The sequence below is a fragment of the Anser cygnoides genome, chromosome 1 (assembly GCF_040182565.1).
Source record: "Anser cygnoides isolate HZ-2024a breed goose chromosome 1, Taihu_goose_T2T_genome, whole genome shotgun sequence".
In the NCBI taxonomy this organism is placed as follows: Eukaryota; Metazoa; Chordata; class Aves; order Anseriformes; family Anatidae; genus Anser; species Anser cygnoides.
The window spans coordinates 146,862,085-146,884,900 of NC_089873.1; the positions used below are offsets into that span (position 1 = coordinate 146,862,085).

The window sequence follows — 22,816 nt, forward strand, 5'->3', positions numbered from 1 at the left end:
ATTGCTCCTTCAGTGAATTGCAGTTCTGATGCTCTTGAGTCTGATGAAAATCATCTGCTTCCTAGTCTCAGTAAAATCTTTGTCCTCCTCTTTTGTGCAAACTGAAGTATTCACAGAGGACTTACATGATGATCGGGATGTTTGTTGTATCCATAGAGTACGTTACTTATATTTAAATGGAGGTTATAGTTTGCCTCGTATTCTTTTCTCACAGAGCATGGTCAGTAACAGTGTCATTCTTTCGAGAAGAAAACTTTCACCCTCTCTATTTCCAAGGCCATTAGACCATTCTTGAAACATGCACTCCATTTTTTGTGTCATTTCTTTATGAGAAGTAATCAAATATGTAGTGCCTATATCCCTAAAGAGGTATTGTGCTTATTCTTCCCCTGTAAGCGGAAAGGTTGGGCCGCAAGTCAACAAAGAGCCACGACTATTTTATTTATCCAGGCAGAGGTTGCCTGGAGAGGTTGAGGAGTCCCCGTCCTTGAAGATCTTCACAAGCTGCCTGGACGTGGTCCTGGGCAGCCTGCTCTGGGTGGCCCTGTTTAAACAAGATGGTTGGACCAGATGGTCTCCAGAGGTCCCTTCCCACCTCGGCCATCCCGTGATTTGTTGAGGAAGTGGACAGTGATTTTGTTTCTATCACTGTCCATGCTGAGAAGAAAAAAATTGAACTTTTAGCAATCACATCAAATGATTTCAGTGTGATGGTTAAGTCAAAAAGTGAGTTTTGAATCTACAGCTATTTGAATGGTTTTTGATTCTTTCAGTTAAGTGACGCGAAAGAACAGAACAAGAAGTTAGAAGATCGAGCAAGAAGCATGCAAGCTCAGTTAAATGATTCAAAGGTAAGGTTTCTTCTTCCAGGTACCTTCTTCCTTTATAGTTAACAAGTGAAATATAATTCATTGTTACGTTTTATTGTAGCAGAAGCATGCATTGGTAATGACACAGAAGTCTAATGATTCAGGACAAGTGGTGCGCTCACGTAAACGTGGTATGGAGAAAAATGAGACAGGAGCATCAAAAAGTGATAAGGTAAGGACTGGGCAAGGTGAAAGATCTGTTTGAAAGACTTTAGGCAGTAGAACGTTATGTATCTGCTAGAAATTAGAAAATGCTAGAAATTAGAAAAATAAAATAATTTTTATTGATTTTTTTTAGTGAGTTAATTACAGTAGGAATAGGTAGACACTATATTGGGAGAAACAGTCAACTGAAAGAATAAAGTATGTTGCTAAAAATGTCTTTTGAATTTTATATTGTGTATGTATATGTTTTTTGCTTATTTAGCTGTTTTCTTCTTCCTCTCATGTTATCTCTCAACTATGAATTAAAATTATATTCTGCCTGCACTGTAACTGTTTTCTTCCGCTGTGTCAGAGCAAATCTTAAACTTATTCTGGTTACTGCTACAGTACAACACTGTCCTTTATGAATAAAACCAGCTGAAATGTAGTTAGAGAAGTCAGATAACAAATTTTAATTTGATAAGCCAGAGATGATTGTACTGCTGTTATACTTTGGGGAAATGGTCTTTAATGTGGGAAAGAATAAATGCAGTGTTCATATATAGTTCCAAAAGGATCACCTTGTTTTCCTTAAAATACCTTCTTGCATCACTTAATGAAATACTTTCTGTCTCCATGTTATTCCAGTCAGTAGCAAGTCCTCTGCTAGCACTCTGCCAACATTTCCCGACTGGTAATGACTTTCTCCCGCTAGAGGCTAAACTGAAATGAGAGAGAGAGATATTCACACCATTCTACTTGATCTATATCAGATGCCTTAAAACTGTACTGTCTCTATATAGCCAACATATTTCTCTGTGTACGTAGGTTTTAGCGTACTTTAGTCGCAAGTGATATATGAGCAGCATCAGTAGTTATAATTCTGAGTGAAGAGAAGAACAGTTGTCTGAAGGTAGATACAAGAAGACCTGTGAAGGTTTTAAAGAGCTGTTTGTGCAGCCTGTCTTCAGGAACCTCTGGATACCTTTCACAGAGTTTTTCTGTACAGTTGTAGTAGAGGGACAGAATGACAATGTCATGAAGTCTTTATTCTTCTAACGGTGCTACTTACACAGTTAAAATTTAGCATAAGTAGATTGTATGAAATAAAGCAAAGGAGTGTATCACATGTATCAAAATGAGGATTTCCACATGCACAGATCATTAAGCCATTGAGGGAGGATGCACAAGCCATTGAGGGAGTATGTAGATACAGGAAAAAAAGGGAGAAAGGTGTCAGGGGAGCAGGACCTCAACTTTCAATAGGGAAGGAATGTGTTAAGATAGATGGTTCAAATCCATAAAAGTGATTTTAAAGATGTCTTTAGAAAAAACACAAGTGGCTTTAAAAGTGTCACACAGGTTAGAGAAGTGTTGAAAAGCCAGGAGCAGTTAGTGGTTATCTGTAAAAACTTGTGGAGGTCAAGTGGAGTCAACTAGAAAAATCTGATGCCGTTCTTTTCAAATGGGAAAGAGTTACACAGCCATCAACTTAATGTTGGTTCTCAGCTAAATAAATAAATATATGTCCTGGCAAGCTATGAACAAACCATGCGAAGTGCCATGCCAAAAACACTGCAGTAAATGGCAACGAGCTTGTGTTAATCCTAAATTGTCAAATCAGTGTGATTTCCATTAGGACAAGGTAACAGGCATGGCTAGTAGAGGAGTACTAGTTATATGTATGTCTAGACTTTGCTGTATTGTTTCTGGTACAGTTTTACGTGGCGTTTTCATAATCATATTAGAAAAGTATGACAGCTGAAATAAGGTTGGTGGTAAGGTGTAGTGAGACAGTGTTTCACAGCTGAAGGAATGTACATAGTAGATTCTGGAATAGTCTCTTTTGGGTCCAGTATTGGGTGTTTTCAGTGAGAAGTGTGATGGTGAGAAAGAGCACGCTTGTTAAACTTGAAGCGAATAGCAAGCGAGGGAGAATTTCAAGCATGCTGAAAAAGAAGGTTAGGATTAAAATTGATCTTGACAAATTGAAGAGGTAGTAGGTCTGAGAAAAGCGCAATGCTTCAGAGGCAAGAGTGTGCAGTATTGCATTTGAACAGAAATATCATCTGTACACATGCAGGGTGATGAACAAATGCAGGGACACGTGAACATGCCAATCTTTGGCTACATAAAAGGCTGCCACAAAGAGAAAGAAAGTAATCTTTTTTTTTTCCATGTCTGTGATAGAAGTAGTGGCAGGGTAAGTATGAGGAAAAACTAGATTAAAACAAAAGCAGTCAACCACTGGGTCAGAGAGGTCAGTAAGACTGGTGCTTCCAGTATTTGCAGGTCTTCAGAACAGACTAGACAAACATTTGGCAGGAATGAAGTGATACAGTTGATTATGATATGGATGGTACCCGATTTAATAATGGAATTGGATGGTTTAGACATCCTGGCACCACCTACAGCAACCCAGTGGCCTGTGAAATTATTGCCAAATCCCTGAAGCACTGTGAAATTATTGTCAAACCCCGAATATGCAAGCCTTATAAAGCATTGTGTAACGTAGTTTGGAGAAATTGAGAATCTTAACTCAAATTTTTTCTCGCAAAACCTTTCACTTGTAATTCTGCTGTCCCTGACTGTTTTGAAAGTTTATGGTCAGTTTCAAGCCACCTTGCTCCTGCTCCATCCCAAGCTGAGCAAGCCTTTCCTAGGCTTGGTTAACTCTAAAGGTTCGGCCTTTTCAATGGAAGTAGTTGAGCAGTCCGCTTGGAGCCTATCTGTAGCATTTTTGTTTGTCGATGAGATCGTTTCTATATTTACCACTAAAGTCCTTTTTGCAGCATGATAACAGTCTGAGAGCGAGGCTTAAGAAAATGTAGTGGATGGCTGAATTGTTAGTGCAAAAGACAGCACTTCTGAACAAAGCGCTATTTTCACATAGAAGTTTCTCACAGTTTCTGAGAAAAGGAACGTTATTTTCTGAAAACATTTGTTTTATACTCAACTTCAAAGCCTCAGTGTTGTTTTTTTTCAGAATCTGCTGGCATATATTTAATTATATTACAAATTTCCAGTGAGGGGGAGAAAAGACACATTCCTTGGTTTCTTTTTCAAGACGTACAGGTTTTTGACTGTTACAAGTAATTGTCATTTCAGTTTTCCTTTGTTGCTGTTTTGTTTGCTTATAATTTAATGGTATGTCCTGGTATTAAATTATATTATTAAATTATGTTATAAAATATTATATTAAAAGATAACTATGTTGAGTTTCACAAGGTTTTTTTTTTTCCAATTCAATGAAATGTAACAAGTATTGGATACATTCCTGGACATTGCAGGACAGGTGTTTAAGTACAGGTGAACTAAAGCGTCTTAACTATCAGCAGTGAATGGTTAGAATATTTGAAAGATTCAAGAAAGAGAGAATTGGGCATGTTTGTGGTTAAAATGGATGCTAAGAAGAAAAGCTAAGTGTAAACAAAAGCTTTGACATTTGTTTTCATTCACAGTTCTTTCCCACATGTGACTTAACTGAGGAATGTACAATTGAGAAGATCTAGGTATTTTCTGGAAAAAAATAAGATCCATAGGCTGTACGCCGTGGCTCCCATTTTCTTTCTATTTCTTCTTAATACGTGGTGTGGATGTTGCTTTCTTCACTACTGGTTGTATGTGCAGATTGGACCATGCAGAATTACAAATTTGATCTTTGGAAGTTTGTCCTGTTATTTTAACAGGAAAATGGAACTTAGTTGAGAATTATTTCTAAAATACGCTCTTGTTAATCATGCTTTAACATTTGATATTTCTATAGCAACCTGATACCGAAATGAACCGAATGAAAGAAACCTTGAGAGGAGTGGCTGAGGAAAATAGTAAACTGAAGTCATCATTTAAGTCTGTGATGGATGAGAATGATTCCCTAAAAAAACAGGCAAGATTAATTATTTCCTGTTATTAGTAGCTTTAGAAGTTACAGTCAACAATTTTAAACGTTTGAACAAGTTGTTTGCAAAATTGCTGATTTTGTTTCTGTAAGACAAGAATTGTGTGAATGGTTGTAATTACTTTCTGCTTCATTTTCTAGCACGTGAAATTTAGTCTCTCAGATCTTTTCCAGTATTAAAGAAATTAGAGTTAGTCCCCTGACCCTGTAGCAACAGGTGATTTTAGGAAAGACTAACCATATCCTTTGAAGCAAACTGAGATTGGATAGAGAGAAAGTATTTTATAATGGAAGCTACCCTGTGCTGAATTGCTCTGCTGATTCTATTAAATAAAAAGTAGTATGTGTATTTCTAATTCCATGATTACTTAGTATCTTCAGTTATTTTTGAAAGTGTTAATTAAAGGAATATTTTCTCTGTTCTTAAAGACACGCTGAGACAGTGGTTCACAATAATACAGAGTTAAAGTTTTCTTCTCACTTGACTTAAATCTGACCTAAATGCTGACAGGCAAATTGCTACGTAAACTCTTTTGACCATTGCTCCTTCAGTGAATTGCAGTTCTGATGCTCTTGAGTCTGATGAAAATCATCTGCTTCCTAGTCTCAGTAAAATCTTTGTCCTTCTCTTTTGTGCAAACTGAAGTATTCACAGAGGACTTACATGATGATCGGGATGTTTGTTGTATCCATAGAGTACGTTACTTATATTTAAATGGAGGTTATAGTTTGCCTCGTATTCTTTTCTCACAGAGCATGGTCTGTGACAGTGTCATTCTTGCGAGAAGAAAACTTTCACCCTCTCTATTTCCAAGGCCATTAGACCATTCTTGAAACATGCACTCCATTTTTTGTGTCATTTCTTTATGAGAAGTAATGAAATACGTAGTGCCTATATCCCTAAAGAGGTATTGTGCTTATTCTTCCCCTGTAAGCGGAAAGGTTGGGCCGCAAGTCAACAAAGAGCCACGACTATTTTATTTATCCAGGCAGAGGTTGCCTGGAGAGGTTGAGGAGTCCCCGTCCTTGAAGATCTTCACAAGCTGCCTGGACGTGGTCCTGGGCAGCCTGCTCTGGGTGGCCCCGTTTAAACAAGATGGTTGGACCAGATGGTCTCCAGAGGTCCCTTCCCACCTCGGCCATCCCGTGATTTGTTGAGGAAGTGGACAGTGATTTTGTTTCTATCACTGTCCATGCTGAGAAGAAAAAAATTGAACTTTTAGCAATCACATCAAATGATTTCAATGTGATGGTTAAGTCAAAAAGTGAGTTTTGAATCTACAGCTATTTGAATGGTTTTTGATTCTTTCAGTTAAGTGGCATGTACGAATACAACAAGAAGTTAGAAGATCATGCAAGAAGCATGCAAGCTCAGTTAAATGATTTACAGGTAAGGTTTCTTCTTCCAGGTACCTTCTTCCTTTATAGTTAACAAGTGAAATATAATTCATTGTTACATTTTATTGTAGCAGAAGCATGCATTGGTAATGGCACAGATGTCCAATGTGTCAGGAGGAGTGGTGTACCAACGTAAACGTGGTAACGAGGAAAAAGAGACAGCAATATCAAAAAGTGCTAAGGTAAGAATTGGGCAAGGTGAAAGATCTGTTTGAAAGACTTTAGGCAGTAGAACGTTATGTATCTGCTAGAAATTAGAAAATGCTAGAAATTAGAAAAATAAAATTTTTATTGTTTTTTTTAGTGAGTTAATTACAGTAGGAATAGGTAGACACTATATTGGGAGACACAGATAGTCAACTGAAAAAATAAAGTATGTTGCTAAAAATGTCTTTTGAATTTTATATTGTGTATGTATATGTTTTTTGCTTATTTAGCTGTTTTCTTCTTCCTCTCATGTTATCTCTCAACTATGAATTAAAATTATATTCTGCCTGCACTGTAACTGTTTTCTTCTGCTGTGTCAGAGCAAATCTTAAACTTATTCTGGTTACTGCTACAGTACAACACTGTCTTTTATGAATAAAACCAGCTGAAATGTAGTTAGAGAAGTCAGATAACAAATTTTAATTTGATAAGCCAGAGATGATTGTACTGCTGTTATACTTTGGGGAAATGGTCTTTAATGTGGGAAAGAATAAATGCAGTGTTCATATATAGTTCCAAAAGGATCACCTTGTTTTCCTTAAAATACCTTCTTGCATCACTTAATGAAATACTTTCTGTCTCCATGTTATTCCAGTCAGTAGCAAGTCCTCTGCTAGCACTCTGCCAACATTTCCCGACTGGTAATGACTTTCTCCCGCTAGAGGCTAAACTGAAATGAGAAAGAGAGATATTCACGCCATTCTACTTGATCTATATCAGATGCCTTAAAACTGTACTGTCTCTATATAGCCAACATATTTCTCTGTGTACGTAGGTTTTAGCGTACTTTAGTCGCAAGTGATATATGAGCAGCATCAGTAGTTATAATTCTGAGTGAAGAGAAGAACAGTTGTCTGAAGGTAGATACAAGAAGACCTGTGAAGGTTTTAAAGAGCTGTTTGTGCAGCCTGTCTTCAGGAACCTCTGGATACCTTTCACAGAGTTTTTCTGTACAGTTGTAGTAGAGGGACAGAATGACAATGTCATGAAGTCTTTATTCTTCTAACGGTGCTACTTACACAGTTAAAATTTAGCATAAGTAGATTGTATGAAATAAAGCAAAGGAGTGTATCACATGTATCAAAATGAGGATTTCCACATGCACAGATCATTAAGCCATTGAGGGAGGATGCACAAGCCATTGAGGGAGTATGTAGATACAGGAAAAAAAGGGAGAAAGGTGTCAGGGGAGCAGGACCTCAACTTTCAATAGGGAAGGAATGTGTTAAGATAGATGGTTCAAATCCATAAAAGTGATTTTAAAGATGTCTTTAGAAAAAACACAAGTGGCTTTAAAAGTGTCACACAGGTTAGAGAAGTGTTGAAAAGCCAGGAGCAGTTAGTGGTTATCTGTAAAAACTTGTGGAGGTCAAGTGGAGTCAACTAGAAAAATCTGATGCCGTTCTTTTCAAATGGGAAAGAGTTACACAGCCATCAACTTAATGTTGGTTCTCAGCTAAATAAATAAATATATGTCCTGGCAAGCTATGAACAAACCATGCGAAGTGCCATGCCAAAAACACTGCAGTAAATGGCAACGAGCTTGTGTTAATCCTAAATTGTCAAATCAGTGTGATTTCCATTAGGACAAGGTAACAGGCATGGCTAGTAGAGGAGTACTAGTTATATGTATGTCTAGACTTTGCTGTATTGTTTCTGGTACAGTTTTACGTGGCGTTTTCATAATCATATTAGAAAAGTATGACAGCTGAAATAAGGTTGGTGGTAAGGTGTAGTGAGACAGTGTTTCACAGCTGAAGGAATGTACATAGTAGATTCTGGAATAGTCTCTTTTGGGTCCAGTATTGGGTGTTTTCAATGAGAAGTGTGATGGTGAGAAAGAGCACGCTTGTTAAACTTGAAGCGAATAGCAAGCGAGGGAGAATTTCAAGCATGCTGAAAAAGAAGGTTAGGATTAAAATTGATCTTGACAAATTGAAGAGGTAGTAGGTCTGAGAAAAGCGCAATGCTTCAGAGGCAAGAGTGTGCAGTATTGCATTTGAACAGAAATATCATCTGTACACATGCAGGGTGATGAACAAATGCAGGGACACGTGAACATGCCAATCTTTGGCTACATAAAAGGCTGCCACAAAGAGAAAGAAAGTAATCTTTTTTTTTTCCATGTCTGTGATAGAAGTAGTGGCAGGGTAAGTATGAGGAAAAACTAGATTAAAACAAAAGCAGTCAACCACTGGGTCAGAGAGATCAGTAAGACTGGTGCTTCCAGTATTTGCAGGTCTTCAGAACAGACTAGACAAACATTTGGCAGGAATGAAGTGATACAGTTGATTATGATATGGATGGTACCCGATTTAATAATGGAATTGGAAGGTTTAGACATCCTGGCACCACCTACAGCAACCCAGTGGCCTGTGAAATTATTGCCAAATCCCTGAAGCACTGTGAAATTATTGTCAAACCCCGAATATGCAAGCCTTATAAAGCATTGTGTAACGTAGTTTGGAGAAATTGAGAATCTTAATTCAAATTTTTTCTCGCAAAACCTTTCACTTGTAATTCTGCTGTCCCTGACTGTTTTGAAAGTTTATGGTCAGTTTCAAGCCACCTTGCTCCTGCTCCATCCCAAGCTGAGCAAGCCTTTCCTAGGCTTGGTTAACTCTAAAGGTTCGGCCTTTTCAATGGAAGTAGTTGAGCAGTCCGCTTGGAGCCTATCTGTAGCATTTTTGTTTGTCGATGAGATCGTTTCTATATTTACCACTAAAGTCCTTTTTGCAGCATGATAACAGTCTGAGAGCGAGGCTTAAGAAAATGTAGTGGATGGCTGAATTGTTAGTGCAAAAGACAGCACTTCTGAACAAAGCGCTATTTTCACATAGAAGTTTCTCACAGTTTCTGAGAAAAGGAACGTTATTTTCTGAAAACATTTGTTTTATACTCAGCTTCAAAGCCTCAGTGTTGCTTTTTTTCAGAATCTGCTGGCATATATTTAATTATATTATAAATTTCCAGTGAGGGGGAGAAAAGACACATTCCTTGGTTTCTTTTTCAAGACGCACAGGTTTTTGACTGTTACAAGTAATTGTCATTTCAGTTTTCCTTTGTTGCTGTTTTTTGTCTGTTTTTGCTTATAATTTAATGGTATGTCCTGGTATTAAATTATATTATTATAATATAAAATATTATATTAAAAGATAACTATGTTGAGTTTCACAAGGGTTTTTTTTTTCCAATTCAATGAAATGTAACAAGTATTGGATACATTCCTGGACATTGCAGGACAGGTGTTTAAGTACAGGTGAACTAAAGCGTCTTAACTATCAGCAGTGAATGGTTAGAATATTTGAAAGATTCAAGAAAGAGAGAATTGGGCATGTTTGTGGTTAAAATGGATGCTAAGAAGAAAAGCTAAGTGTAAACAAAAGCTTTGACATTTGTTTTCATTCACAGTTCTTTCCCACATGTGACTTAACTGGGGAATGTACAATTGAGAAGATCTAGGTATTTTCTGGAAAAAAATAAGATCCATAGGCTGTACGCCGTGGCTCCCGTTTTCTTTCTATTTCTTCTTAATACGTGGTGTGGATGTTGCTTTCTTCACTACTGGTTGTATGTGCAGATTGGACCATGCAGAATTACAAATTTGATCATTGGAAGTTTGTCCTATTATTTTAACAGTAAAATGGAACTTAGCTGAGAATTATTTCTAAAATACGCTCTTGTTAATCATGCTTTAACATTTGATATTTCTATAGCTTTATAGGACAGAAATGAACCGAATGAGAGACGCCTTGAGAGGAGTGGCTCAGGAAAATAGTAGACTGAAGTCATCATTTACCTGTGTGATGGTGGAGAATGATTTCCTAAAAAATCAGGCAAGATTAATTATTTCCTGTTATTAGTAGCTTTAGAAGTTACAGTCAACAATTTTAAACGTTTGAACAAGTTGTTTGCAAAATTGCTGATTTTGTTTCTGTAAGACAAGAATTGTGTGAATGGTTGTAATTACTTTCTGCTTCATTTTCTAGCACGTGAAATTTAGTCTCTCAGATCTTTTCCAGTATTAAAGAAATTAGAGTTAGTCCTCTGACCCTGTAGCAACAGGTGATTTTAGGAAAGACTAACCATATCCTCTGAAGCAAACTGAGATTGGATAGAGAGAAAGTATTTTATAATGGAAGCCACCCTGTGCTGAATTGCTCTGCTGATTCTATTAAATAAAAAGTAGCGTGTGTATGTCTAATTCCATGATTACTCAGTATCTTCAGTTATTTTTGAAAGTGTTAATTAAAGGAATATTTTCTCTGTTCTTAAAGACACGCTGAGACAGTGGTTCACAATAATACAGAGTTAAAGTTTTCTTCTCACTTGACTTAAATCTGACCTAAATGCTGACAGGCAAATTGCTACGTAAACTCTTTTGACCATTGCTCCTTCAGTGAATTGCAGTTCTGATGCTCTTGAGTCTGATGAAAATCATCTGCTTCCTAGTCTCAGTAAAATCTTTGTCCTTCTCTTTTGTGCAAACTGAAGTATTCACAGAGGACTTACATGATGATCGGGATGTTTGTTGTATCCATAGAGTACGTTACTTATATTTAAATGGAGGTTATAGTTTGCCTCGTATTCTTTTCTCACAGAGCATGGTCAGTGACAGTGTCATTCTTGCGAGAAGAAAACTTTCACCCTCTCTATTTCCAAGGCCATTAGACCATTCTTGAAACATGCACTCCATTTTTGTGTCATTTCTTAATGAGAAGTAATCAAATACGTAGTGCCTATATCCCTAAAGAGGTATTGTGCTTATTCTTCCCCTGTAAGCGGAAAGGTTGGGCCGCAAGTCAACAAAGAGCCACGACTATTTTATTTATCCAGGCAGAGGTTGCCTGGAGAGGTTGAGGAGTCCCCGTCCTTGAAGATCTTCACAAGCTGCCTGGACGTGGTCCTGGGCAGCCTGCTCTGGGTGGCCCCGTTTAAACAAGATGGTTGGACCAGATGGTCTCCAGAGGTCCCTTCCCACCTCGGCCATCCCGTGATTTGTTGAGGAAGTGGACAGTGATTTTGTTTCTATCACTGTCCGTGCTGAGAAGAAAAAAATTGAACTTTTAATCATTTAGCAATCACATCAAATGATTTCAATGTGATGGTTAAGTCAAAAAGTGAGTTTTGAATCTACAGCTATTTGAATGGTTTTTGATTCTTTCAGTTAAGAGGCATGTACGAATACAACAAGAAGTTAGAAGATCATGCAAGAAGCATGCAAGCTCAGTTAAATGATTTACAGGTAAGGTTTCTTCTTCCAGGTACCTTCTTCCTTTATAGTTAACAAGTGAAATATAATTCATTGTTACATTTTATTGTAGCAGAAGCATGCATTGGTAATGGCACAGATGTCCAATGATTCAGGAGGAGTGGTGTCCCAACGTAAACGTCGTAACGAGGAAAAACAGACAGCAATATCAAAAAGTGCTAAGGTAAGGATTGGGCAAGGTGAAAGATCTGTTTGAAAGACTTTAGGCAGTAGAACGTTATGTATCTGCTAGAAATTAGAAAATGCTAGAAATTAGAAAAATAAAATTTTTATTGTTTTTTTTAGTGAGTTAATTACAGTAGGAATAGGTAGACACTATATTGGGAGAAACAGATAGTCAACTGAAAGAATAAAGTATGTTGCTAAAAATGTCTTTTGAATTTTATATTGTGTATGTATGTTTTTTGCTTATTTAGCTGTTTTCTTCTTCCTCTCATGTTATCTCTCAACTATGAATTAAAATTATATTCTGCCTGCACTGTAACTGTTTTCTTCTGCTGTGTCAGAGCAAATCTTAAACTTATTCTGGTTACTGCTACAGTACAACACTGTCCTTTATGAATAAAACCAGCTGAAATGTAGTTAGAGAAGTCAGATAACAAATTTTAATTTGATAAGCCAGAGATGATTGTACTGCTGTTATACTTTGGGGAAATGGTCTTTAATGTGGGAAAGAATAAATGCAGTGTTCATATATAGTTCCAAAAGGATCACCTTGTTTTCCTTAAAATACCTTCTTGCATCACTTAATGAAATACTTTCTGTCTCCATGTTATTCCAGTCAGTAGCAAGTCCTCTGCTAGCACTCTGCCAACATTTCCCGACTGGTAATGACTTTCTCCCGCTAGAGGCTAAACTGAAATGAGAAAGAGAGATATTCACACCATTCTACTTGATCTATATCAGATGCCTTAAAACTGTACTGTCTCTATATAGCCAACATATTTCTCTGTGTACGTAGGTTTTAGCGTACTTTAGTCGCAAGTGATATATGAGCAGCATCAGTAGTTATAATTCTGAGTGAAGAGAAGAACAGTTGTCTGAAGGTAGATACAAGAAGACCTGTGAAGGTTTTAAAGAGCTGTTTGTGCAGCCTGTCTTCAGGAACCTCTGGATACCTTTCACAGAGTTTTTCTGTACAGTTGTAGTAGAGGGACAGAATGACAATGTCATGAAGTCTTTATTCTTCTAACGGTGCTACTTACACAGTTAAAATTTAGCATAAGTAGATTGTATGAAATAAAGCAAAGGAGTGTATCACATGTATCAAAATGAGGATTTCCACATGCACAGATCATTAAGCCATTGAGGGAGGATGCACAAGCCATTGAGGGAGTATGTAGATACAGGAAAAAAAGGGAGAAAGGTGTCAGGGGAGCAGGACCTCAACTTTCAATAGGGAAGGAATGTGTTAAGATAGATGGTTCAAATCCATAAAAGTGATTTTAAAGATGTCTTTAGAAAAAACACAAGTGGCTTTAAAAGTGTCACACAGGTTAGAGAAGTGTTGAAAAGCCAGGAGCAGTTAGTGGTTATCTGTAAAAACTTGTGGAGGTCAAGTGGAGTCAACTAGAAAAATCTGATGCCGTTCTTTTCAAATGGGAAAGAGTTACACAGCCATCAACTTAATGTTGGTTCTCAGCTAAATAAATAAATATATGTCCTGGCAAGCTATGAACAAACCATGCGAAGTGCCATGCCAAAAACACTGCAGTAAATGGCAACGAGCTTGTGTTAATCCTAAATTGTCAAATCAGTGTGATTTCCATTAGGACAAGGTAACAGGCATGGCTAGTAGAGGAGTACTAGTTATATGTATGTCTAGACTTTGCTGTATTGTTTCTGGTACAGTTTTACGTGGCGTTTTCATAATCATATTAGAAAAGTATGACAGCTGAAATAAGGTTGGTGGTAAGGTGTAGTGAGACAGTGTTTCACAGCTGAAGGAATGTACATAGTAGATTCTGGAATAGTCTCTTTTGGGTCCAGTATTGGGTGTTTTCAGTGAGAAGTCTGATGGTGAGAAAGAGCACGCTTGTTAAACTTGAAGCGAATAGCAAGCGAGGGAGAATTTCAAGCATGCTGAAAAAGAAGGTTAGGATTAAAATTGATCTTGACAAATTGAAGAGGTAGTAGGTCTGAGAAAAGCGCAATGCTTCAGAGGCAAGAGTGTGCAGTATTGCATTTGAACAGAAATATCATGTGTACACGTACAGGGTGATGAACAAATGCAGGGACATGTGAACATGCCAATCTTTGGCTACATAAAAGGCTGCCACAAAGAGAAAGAAACTAATCTTTTTTTTTTCCATGTCTGTGATAGAAGTAGTGGCAGGGTAAGTATGAGGAAAAACTAGATTAAAACAAAAGCAGTCAACCACTGGGTCAGAGAGGTCAGTAAGACTGGTGCTTCCAGTTTTGCAGGTCTTCAGAACAGACTAGACAAACATTTGGCAGGAATGAAGTGATACAGTTGATTATGATATGGATGGTACCCGATTTAATAATGGAATTGGATGGTTTAGACATCCTGGCACCACCTACAGCAACCCAGTGGCCTGTGAAATTATTGCCAAATCCCTGAAGCACTGTGAAATTATTGTCAAACCCCGAATATGCAAGCCTTATAAAGCATTGTGTAACGTAGTTTGGAGAAATTGAGAATCTTAATTCAAATTTTTTCTCGCAAAACCTTTCACTTGTAATTCTGCTGTCCCTGACTGTTTTGAAAGTTTATGGTCAGTTTCAAGCCACCTTGCTCCTGCTCCATCCCAAGCTGAGCAAGCCTTTCCTAGGCTTGGTTAACTCTAAAGGTTCGGCCTTTTCAATGGAAGTAGTTGAGCAGTCCGCTTGGAGCCTATCTGTAGCATTTTTGTTTGTCGATGAGATCGTTTCTATATTTACCACTAAAGTCCTTTTTGCAGCATGATAACAGTCTGAGAGCGAGGCTTAAGAAAATGTAGTGGATGGCTGAATTGTTAGTGCAAAAGACAGCACTTCTGAACAAAGCGCTATTTTCACATAGAAGTTTCTCACAGTTTCTGAGAAAAGGAACGTTATTTTCTGAAAACATTTGTTTTATACTCAGCTTCAAAGCCTCAGTGTTGTTTTTTTTTCAGAATCTGCTGGCATATATTTAATTATATTACAAATTTCCAGTGAGGGGGAGAAAAGACACATTCCTTGGTTTCTTTTTCAAGACGTACAGGTTTTTGACTGTTACAAGTAATTGTCATTTCAGTTTTCCTTTGTTGCTGTTTTTTGTCTGTTTTTGCTTATAATTTAATGGTATGTCCTGGTATTAAATTATATTATTAAATTATGTTATAAAATATTATATTAAAAGATAACTATGTTGAGTTTCACAAGGTTTTTTTTTTTTTCCAATTCAATGAAATGTAACAAGTATTGGATACATTCCTGGACATTGCAGGACAGGTGTTTAAGTACAGGTGAACTAAAGCGTCTTAACTATCAGCAGTGAATGGTTAGAATATTTGAAAGATTCAAGAAAGAGAGAATTGGGCATGTTTGTGGTTAAAATGGATGCTAAGAAGAAAAGCTAAGTGTAAACAAAAGCTTTGACATTTGTTTTCATTCACAGTTCTTTCCCACATGTGACTTAACTGAGGAATGTACAATTGAGAAGATCTAGGTATTTTCTGGAAAAAAATAAGATCCATAGGCTGTAAGCCGTGGCTCCCATTTTCTTTCTATTTCTTCTTAATACGTGGTGTGGATGTTGCTTTCTTCACTACTGGTTGTATGTGCAGATTGGACCATGCAGAATTACAAATTTGATCATTGGAAGTTTGTCCTATTATTTTAACAGTAAAATGGAACTTAGCTGAGAATTATTTCTAAAATACACTCTTGTTAATCATGCTTTAACATTTGATATTTCTATAGCTTTATAGGACAGAAATGAACCGAATGAGAGACGCCTTGAGAGGAGTGGCTCAGGAAAATAGTAGACTGAAGTCATCATTTACCTTTGTGATGGTGGAGAATGATTCCCTAAAAAAACAGGCAAGATTAATTATTTCCTGTTATTAGTAGCTTTAGAAGTTACAGTCAACAATTTTAAACGTTTGAACAAGTTGTTTGCAAAATTGCTGATTTTGTTTCTGTAAGACAAGAATTGTGTGAATGGTTGTAATTACTTTCTGCTTCATTTTCTAGCACGTGAAATTTAGTCTCTCAGATCTTTTCCAGTATTAAAGAAATTAGAGTTAGTCCTCTGACCCTGTAGCAACAGGTGATTTTAGGAAAGACTAACCATATCCTCTGAAGCAAACTGAGATTGGATAGAGAGAAAGTATTTTATAATGGAAGCCACCCTGTGCTGAATTGCTCTGCTGATTCTATTAAATAAAAAGTAGCGTGTGTATGTCTAATTCCATGATTACTCAGTATCTTCAGTTATTTTTGAAAGTGTTAATTAAAGGAATATTTTCTCTGTTCTTAAAGACACGCTGAGACAGTGGTTCACAATAATACAGAGTTAAAGTTTTCTTCTCACTTGACTTAAATCTGACCTAAATGCTGACAGGCAAATTGCTACGTAAACTCTTTTGACCATTGCTCCTTCAGTGAATTGCAGTTCTGATGCTCTTGAGTCTGATGAAAATCATCTGCTTCCTAGTCTCAGTAAAATCTTTGTCCTTCTCTTTTGTGCAAACTGAAGTATTCACAGAGGACTTACATGATGATCGGGATGTTTGTTGTATCCATAGAGTACGTTACTTATATTTAAATGGAGGTTATAGTTTGCCTCGTAATCTTTTCTCAAAGAGCATGGTCAGTAACAGTGTCATTCTTGCGAGAAGAAAACTTTCACCCTCTCTATTTCCAAGGCCATTAGACCATTCTTGAAACATGCACTCCATTTTTTGTGTCATTTCTTTATGAGAAGTAATCAAATACGTAGTGCCTATATCCCTAAAGAGGTATTGTGCTTATTCTTCCCCTGTAAGCGGAAAGGTTGGGCCGCAAGTCAACAAAGAGCCACGACTATTTTATTTATCCAGGCAGAGATTGCCTGGAGAGGTTGAGGAGTCCCCGTCCTTGAAGATCTTCACAAGCTGCCTGGACGTGGTCCTGGGCAGCCTGCTCTGGGTGGCCCCGTTTAAACAAGATGGTTGGACCAGATGGTCTCCAGAGGTCCCTTCCCACCTCGGCCGTCCCGTGATTTGTTGAGGAAGTGGACAGTGATTTTGTTTCTATCACTGTCCATGCTGAGAAGAAAAAAATTGAACTTTTAGCAATCACATCAAATGATTTCAATGTGATGGTTAAGTCAAAAAGTGAGTTTTGAATCTACAGCTATTTGAATGGTTTTTGATTCTTTCAGTTAAGTGACGCGAACGAACAGAACAAGAAGTTAGATGGTGGAGCAAGAAGCATGCAAGCGCAGTTAGATAATTTAAAGGTAAGGTTTCTCCTTACAGGTACCTTCTTCCGTTATAGTTATGCAAGCCTTATAAAGCATTGTGTAATGTTGTTTGGAGAAATTGAGAATCTTAATTCAAATTTTTTCTCGCAAAACCTTTCACTTGTAATTCTGCTGTCCCTGACTGTTTTGAAAGTTTATGGTCAGTTTCAAGTCACCTTGCTCCTGCTCCATCCCAAGCTGAGCAAGCCTTTCCTAGGTTTGGTTAACTCTAAAGGTTCGGCCTTTTCAATGGAAGTAGTTGAGCAGTCCGCTTGGAGCCTATCTGTAGCATTTTTGTTTGTCGATGAGATCGTTTCTATATTTACCACTAAAGTCCTTTTTGCAGCATGATAACAGTCTGAGAGCGAGGCTTAAGAAAATGTAGTGGATGGCTGAATTGTTAGTGCAAAAGACAGCACTTCTGAACAAGGCGCTATTTTCACATAGAAGATTCTCACAGTTTCTGAGAAAAGGAACGTTATTTTCTGAAAACATTTGTTTTATACTCAGCTTCAAAGCCTCAGTGTTGTTTTTTTTTCAGAATCTGCTGGCATATATTTAATTATATTACAAATTTCCAGTGAGGGGGAGAAAAGACACATTCCTTGGTTTCTTTTTCAAGACGTACAGGTTTTTGACTGTTACAAGTAATTGTCATTTCAGTTTTCCTTTGTTGCTGTTTTTTGTCTGTTTTTGCTTATAATTTAATGGTATGTCCTGGTATTAAATTATATTATTAAATTATGTTATAAAATATTATATTAAAAGATAACTATGTTGAGTTTCACAAGGTTTTTTTTTTTTTTCCAATTCAATGAAATGTAACAAGTATTGGATACATTCCTGGACATTGCAGGACAGGTGTTTAAGTACAGGTGAACTAAAGCGTCTTAACTATCAGCAGTGAATGGTTAGAATATTTGAAAGATTCAAGAAAGAGAGAATTGGGCATGTTTGTGGTTAAAATGGATGCTAAGAAGAAAAGCTAAGTGTAAACAAAAGCTTTGACACTTGTTTTCATTCACAGTTCTTTCCCACATGTGACTTAACTGAGGAATGTACAATTGAGAAGATCTAGGTATTTTCTGGAAAAAAATAAGATCCATAGGCTGTACGCCGTGGCTCCCGTTTTCTTTCTATTTCTTCTTAATACGTGGTGTGGATGTTGCTTTCTTCACTACTGGTTGTATGTGCAGATTGGACCATGCAGAATTACAAATTTGATCTTTGGAAGTTTGTCCTGTTATTTTAACAGGAAAATGGAACTTAGTTGAGAATTATTTCTAAAATACGCTCTTGTTAATCATGCTTTAACATTTGATATTTCTATAGCTATATATGGCAGAAATGAACCGAATGAAAGAAACCTTGAGAGGAGTGGCTGAGGAAAATAGTAAACTGAAGTCATCATTTAAGTCTGTGATGGATGAGAATGATTCCCTAAAAAAACAGGCAAGATTAATTATTTCCTGTTATTAGTAGCTTTAGAAGTTACAGTCAACAATTTTAAACGTTTGAACAAGTTGTTTGCAAAATTGCTGATTTTGTTTCTGTAAGACAAGAATTGTGTGAATGGTTGTAATTACTTTCTGCTTCATTTTCTAGCACGTGAAATTTAGTCTCTCAGATCTTTTCCAGTATTAAAGAAATTAGAGTTAGTCCTCTGACCCTGTAGCAACAGGTGATTTTAGGAAAGACTAACCATATCCTTTGAAGCAAACTGAGATTGGATAGAGAGAAAGTATTTTATAATGGAAGCCACCCTGTGCTGAATTGCTCTGCTGATTCTATTAAATAAAAAGTAGTATGTGTATTTCTAATTCCATGATTACTCAGTATCTTCAGTTATTTTTGAAAGTGTTAATTAAAGGAATATTTTCTCTGTTCTTAAGGACACGCTGAGACAGTGGTTCACAATAATACAGAGTTAAAGTTTTCTTCTCACTTGACTTAAATCTGACCTAAATGCTGACAGGCAAATTGCTACGTAAACTCTTTTGACCATTGCTCCTTCAGTGAATTGCAGTTCTGATGCTCTTGAGTCTGATGAAAATCATCTGCTTCCTAGTCTCAGTAAAATCTTTGTCCTTCTCTTTTGTGCAAACTGAAGTATTCACAGAGGACTTGCATGATGATCGGGATGTTTGTTGTATCCATAGAGTACGTTACTTATATTTAAATGGAGGTTATAGTTTGCCTCGTATTCTTTTCTCACAGAGCATGGTCAGTGACAGTGTCATTCTTGCGAGAAGAAAACTTTCACCCTCTCTATTTCCAAGGCCATTAGACCATTCTTGAAACATGCACTCCATTTTTTGTGTCATTTCTTAATGAGAAGTAATCAAATACGTAGTGCCTATATCCCTAAAGAGGTATTGTGCTTATTCTTCCCCTGTAAGCGGAAAGGTTGGGCCGCAAGTCAACAAAGAGCCACGACTATTTTATTTATCCAGGCAGAGGTTGCCTGGAGAGGTTGAGGAGTCCCCGTCCTTGAAGATCTTCACAAGCTGCCTGGACGTGGTCCTGGGCAGCCTGCTCTGGGTGGCCCTGTTTAAACAAGATGGTTGGACCAGATGGTCTCCAGAGGTCCCTTCCCACCTCGGCCATCCCGTGATTTGTTGAGGAAGTGGACAGTGATTTTGTTTCTATCACTGTCCGTGCTGAGAAGAAAAAAATTGAATTTTTAATCATTTAGCAATCACATCAAATGATTTCAATGTGATGGTTAAGTCAAAAAGTGAGTTTTGAATCTACAGCTATTTGAATGGTTTTTGATTCTTTCAGTTAAGTGACGCGAACGAACAGAACAAGAAGTTAGATGATCGAGCAAGAAGCATGCAAGCTCAGTTAAATGATTTACAGGTAAGGTTTCTTCTTCCAGGTACCTTCTTCCTTTATAGTTAACAAGTGAAATATAATTCATTGTTACATTTTATTGTAGCAGAAGCATGCATTGGTAATGACACAGAAGTCCAATGATTCGGGAGAAGGGTTGCGCTCACGTAAACGTCGTAAGGAGAAAAATGAGACAGGAGCATCAGAAAGTGATAAGGTAAGGACTGGGCAAGGTGAAAGATCTGTTTGAAAGACTTTAGGCAGTAGAACGTTATGTATCTGCTAGAAATTAGAAAATGCTAGAAATTAGAAAAATAAAATAATTTTTATTGATTTTTTTAGTGAGTTAATTACAGTAGGAATAGGTAGACACTATATTGGGAGACACAGATAGTCAACTGAAAGAATAGAGTATGTTGCTAAAAATGTCTTTTGAATTTTATATTGTGTATGTATATGTTTTTTGCTTATTTAGCTGTTTTCTTCTTCCTCTCATGTTATCTCTCAACTATGAATTAATATTATATTCTGCCTGCACTGTAACTGTTTTCTTCTGCTGTGTCAGAGCAAATCTTAAACTTATTCTGGTTACTGCTACAGTACAACACTGTCCTTTATGAATAAAACCAGCTGAAATGTAGTTAGAGAAGTCAGATAACAAATTTTAATTTTATAAGCCAGAGATGATTGTACTGCTGTTATACTTTGGGGAAATGGTCTTTAATGTGGGAAAGAATAAATGCAGTGTTCATATATAGTTCCAAAAGGATCACCTTGTTTTCCTTAAAATACCTTCTTGCATCACTTAATGAAATACTTTCTGTCTCCATGTTATTCCAGTCAGTAGCAAGTCCTCTGCTAGCACTCTGCCAACATTTCCCGACTGGTAATGACTTTCTCCCGCTAGAGGCTAAACTGAAATGAGAAAGAGAGATATTCACGCCATTCTACTTGATCTATATCAGATGCCTTAAAACTGTACTGTCTCTATATAGCCAACATATTTCTCTGTGTACGTAGGTTTTAGCGTACTTTAGTCGCAAGTGATATATGAGCAGCATCAGTAGTTATAATTCTGAGTGAAGAGAAGAACAGTTGTCTGAAGGTAGATACAAGAAGACCTGTGAAGGTTTTAAAGAGCTGTTTGTGCAGCCTGTCTTCAGGAACCTCTGGATACCTTTCACAGAGTTTTTCTGTACAGTTGTAGTAGAGGGACAGAATGACAATGTCATGAAGTCTTTATTCTTCTAACGGTGCTACTTACACAGTTAAAATTTAGCATAAGTAGATTGTATGAAATAAAGCAAAGGAGTGTATCACATGTATCAAAATGAGGATTTCCACATGCACAGATCATTAAGCCATTGAGGGAGGATGCACAAGCCATTGAGGGAGTATGTAGATACAGGAAAAAAAGGGAGAAAGGTGTCAGGGGAGCAGGACCTCAACTTTCAATAGGGAAGGAATGTGTTAAGATAGATGGTTCAAATCCGTAAAAGTGATTTTAAAGATGTCTTTAGAAAAAACACAAGTGGCTTTAAAAGTGTCACACAGGTTAGAGAAGTGTTGAAAAGCCAGGAGCAGTTAGTGGTTATCTGTAAAAACTTGTGGAGGTCAAGTGGAGTCAACTAGAAAAATCTGATGCCGTTCTTTTCAAATGGGAAAGAGTTACACAGCCATCAACTTAATGTTGGTTCTCAGCTAAATAAATAAATATATGTCCTGGCAAGCTATGAACAAACCATGCGAAGTGCCATGCCAAAAACACTGCAGTAAATGGCAACGAGCTTGTGTTAATCCTAAATTGTCAAATCAGTGTGATTTCCATTAGGACAAGGTAACAGGCATGGCTAGTAGAGGAGTACTAGTTATATGTATGTCTAGACTTTGCTGTATTGTTTCTGGTACAGTTTTACGTGGCGTTTTCATAATCATATTAGAAAAGTATGACAGCTGAAATAAGGTTGGTGGTAAGGTGTAGTGAGACAGTGTTTCACAGCTGAAGGAATGTACATAGTAGATTCTGGAATAGTCTCTTTTGGGTCCAGTATTGGGTGTTTTCAGTGAGAAGTGTGATGGTGAGAAAGAGCACGCTTGTTAAACTTGAAGCGAATAGCAAGCGAGGGAGAATTTCAAGCATGCTGAAAAAGAAGGTTAGGATTAAAATTGATCTTGACAAATTGAAGAGGTAGTAGGTCTGAGAAAAGCGCAATGCTTCAGAGGCAAGAGTGTGCAGTATTGCATTTGAACAGAAATATCATGTGTACACGTACAGGGTGATGAACAAATGCAGGGACACGTGAACATGCCAATCTTTGGCTACATAAAAGGCTGCCACAAAGAGAAAGAAACTAATCTTTTTTTTTTCCATGTCTGTGATAGAAGTAGTGGCAGGGTAAGTATGAGGAAAAACTAGATTAAAACAAAAGCAGTCAACCACTGGGTCAGAGAGATCAGTAAGACTGGTGCTTCCAGTATTTGCAGGTCTTCAGAACAGACTAGACAAACATTTGGCAGGAATGAAGTGATACAGTTGATTATGATATGGATGGTACCCGATTTAATAATGGAATTGGATGGTTTAGACATCCTGGCACCACCTACAGCAACCCAGTGGCCTGTGAAATTATTGCCAAATCCCTGAAGCACTGTGAAATTATTGTCAAACCCCGAATATGCAAGCCTTATAAAGCATTGTGTAACGTAGTTTGGAGAAATTGAGAATCTTAACTCAAATTTTTTCTCGCAAAACCTTTCAC

At 37.2% G+C, this 22,816-nt stretch overlaps 1 protein-coding gene and 1 long non-coding RNA gene across 7 annotated transcripts in view; both read left to right on the forward strand.

Moving 5' to 3' along the window:
• Positions 1–833: 833 nt before the first annotated feature.
• On the forward strand, positions 834–4,904 carry LOC136789716 (uncharacterized). The gene is made up of 3 exons (XR_010828638.1): positions 834–851; positions 931–1,041; positions 4,780–4,904. It is a non-coding gene; the product is annotated as an uncharacterized lncRNA (long non-coding RNA).
• Positions 4,905–6,226: 1,322 nt separating this feature from the next.
• The window catches only part of LOC136789697 (coiled-coil domain-containing protein 138-like), a 35,607-nt gene continuing 19,017 nt past the window's right edge, over positions 6,227–22,816 (forward strand). For all 6 annotated transcript variants that reach the window (XR_010828614.1, XR_010828615.1, XM_066990480.1 and 3 more), the window contains exons 1-4: positions 6,227–6,301; positions 6,381–6,491; positions 10,233–10,352; positions 11,684–11,761. Coding sequence is in view for 4 of the 6 variants with exons in the window: in XM_066990480.1 (XP_066846581.1) it covers positions 6,233–6,301; positions 6,381–6,491; positions 10,233–10,352; positions 11,684–11,761 (378 nt within the window). In the remaining 2 variants the exon portion in view is untranslated. The remainder of the gene's footprint in view (positions 6,302–6,380; positions 6,492–10,232; positions 10,353–11,683; positions 11,762–22,816) is intronic.